We start from the raw sequence: 2,762 nt of genomic DNA, 5'->3' as shown, positions 1-2,762 counted from the left end.
AGTACAGCATAAAAAAGACATTTTTATTAGACACATTCACAAAGACACTTCCATTAAATACAGTTATAAATAAGAGTTGGCAGAAATTGGCAAAAATGCTGTCAATAACGTAGCGGGATTGATTTTTATTATTAAACAACATTGTTAAAAAGTATTACTTAAAAAAAATATTACTAAAATATAAAAAAATATGACTTTAATTTTAATAACACTTGCATAATCACCATAATCACCATAGTATAGTCATATTAAAATTTATAATAATAATAATAATAATAATAATAATAATAATAATAATAATAATAATAATAATAATAATAATAATTTTTAATTTTATACATATAATTGTGTGGGTAGATTAGGTAGGGTTTGTTCTAAATCTGTATTTGACTATATTCGCAAATCAACCAGTTCTGCTCTTAACTTAATCCGTTTTGAGTTGGATTGTCAATTTTACCTAACCAGAATGGATCAAGTTGAATACCAACAAATAAGATTAATATTTCTTGTACAAAATGACAATGATTTTATTTTATTTTTTTGTTGGATGATTTTAGTACATTTGGATCAAGCTTATTAGTTGTTTCTTATCTTTTCATTTTCCTTTTTTATTTGGTTATATAATATTACAGTTTTTTAATGATTTTTTTTTATGTACCATCTTTTAGTCCCACAAATCAAAAATTAATTTGTCATAGATAGGAGTTCTATTTTTTTTCCTTTGCATTCTTTAACGTTTTAATAAATAAGCTTAAAATCCCCAAAGGCATCATTCAATACAGATGTTTTGTCTGTTGTTATTTTTTTTTTTCACATGATCCTTTTAATTTTTCAGTGCGTCCAAAAATAAATTAAATGCATCCTTAATTTTGGAGTAATTATTTTTTGTTTTGAAATCTCCTCTTTCAGAAGTTGTTAGAATCCTTTTTTGAGGGTGAAAAATAACTGCCTTATCCCATCTAAACTTGATTACTCGTTCATTTTATGGATCGCTTTTCACTTTTTATTTTTTTACTGAAAATCCAAATCACCATTTGCTAAATTCCACCATTGCTTTAATTTGTTTAATTAAGTGATTTTTAATTCCCTTAATTAGTTATGTGCATATATAATGTTTTGATGAGAGTCGAAAGTAAATGGAATAATGCATAAAGCATTTTACAATAATAATAAATTGATATATATGTCCTTCACACCATTACATCCATTTTGCATTCATGCATGTAACCCGTAAATTACATTTGCAATAAACTGGTGTGATATGCGACACAAATTGATACGTGATCAATAGTATTGTGAAATAACCGTCTAAATTAATATGTCATATATTACTAATTAATATATCATTATACTATTACACATGATCAAATTATTAAACATGTATCATTAACGATCTACATCATTAAACCCTCACATCATTTATCATTAAAAAAATTGAATTCATAATTAACTTAATACATTTTTATTAATCTCAAAAATATAATTTATTCAGTTAAAATCTATTTTGGCCCCGTCAAGGTGATCAGGAGTTCCGACTCGAGTGGCCGATCCGGCGGATATCGCCCACCTGAACTGCGAGTAATGTATGGAATAGCACCCCCTAGCAGCCAGCCTCATGGCAGCTAGACAAAGAAACTTTTAGAAAAAAGATCTATATCTAGTGGGACCTGCCCTACTAACAGGGTATATAAGGAGAGGATCCTACCCCTCTTCCTAGGTACGTCACTAACCCATTACTCTCACTGCCACTTATACGATCTCTACAAGAACGTTGGAGTATCATTGCAGGTAGCTCCCCCCTCTCCAACACAACTGCTCGGAATGTCGCCAAGTTTCCGTCTTCCACCCACCAGCTCCACAACTCAGAAAACCCGTCCATTTATCAATCAGGTCTAGATCTCCCTTATCTTTTCGCCTGCTCCACTTACCTGACCCGTTCGAAACCCGGCAACCGAACAAAATCTTAAAAACAATTTTAATACACAAAATTAATGTCAGAAAGAATTTTTAGAACTTACCTCATCAATTTACATAAATTAAGAAACAAACTCATATCATATACAAAAATCAAACTTATGTTGTATCTAGAGTGATACAAAATATCATTTATCAATTATTTATTATACAGTGTCTAAGGGTGATAACCATAGCTGCCGCCACTTCCTCCATCTTCACCTCTTTCACAATCTATCTCACCTCCTCCACCGCCGCTGCCTCTCCCACCACCTATGCCACGATATCCTCCATCTCCGGCACCCCCAGCACCACCACCGCCGGAATACCCACCATTTCCACCACCTCCATTTAATTTATTCCATTTCCGCCGTCTCCACCATCTTCTCCTTTTCCACCTATGCTACCATATCCACCATCTCCAGTAAACCCACCACCATTCCCACCATCTCCATTATCATATCCACCATTTCCACCGTACCCTACCGCCGTCTCCGCCATACCCACCATTGCCACCACCTGCACCTTTTCCAACCCTGTCATTATACACATCTTGATGTCCTCCATTACCTCCGCCGCGATCTTTCTGTCTATGGCCGTTTCTCGATGGATGTGTAGCAGCAACACCATGATGGCCATGGTCATCGGTGAAGAGTGTTCTGGCGGCACCACATATTCCTAAAGTCGAAACTACCATGAAAACAACGGTGATCACAAACTTTGGGGTTATCATCATGGGATCGGATCGGAATTTATTTTTGAAATTAAAACCCTACTTTATTTATGCCTTATTAGGCTCATGAATGTTG

At 33.9% G+C, this 2,762-nt stretch overlaps 1 protein-coding gene across 1 annotated transcript in view; it reads right to left on the bottom strand.

The window, feature by feature from the left end:
- LOC110266115 (glycine-rich cell wall structural protein 1.0-like) overlaps positions 1,421 to 2,762 on the bottom strand; it is a 5,943-nt gene continuing 4,601 nt past the window's right edge. Inside the window, exon 2 of the mRNA XM_021110061.1 lies at positions 1,421 to 2,214. Coding sequence (XP_020965720.1) covers positions 2,132 to 2,214 — 83 coding nt within the window. The 3' untranslated portion in view covers positions 1,421 to 2,131. The remainder of the gene's footprint in view (positions 2,215 to 2,762) is intronic.

The sequence above is a fragment of the Arachis ipaensis genome, chromosome B01 (genome assembly GCF_000816755.2).
Source record: "Arachis ipaensis cultivar K30076 chromosome B01, Araip1.1, whole genome shotgun sequence".
Lineage (NCBI taxonomy): Eukaryota > Viridiplantae > Streptophyta > Magnoliopsida > Fabales > Fabaceae > Arachis > Arachis ipaensis.
This window is presented reverse-complemented; position numbering and strand designations above follow the sequence as displayed.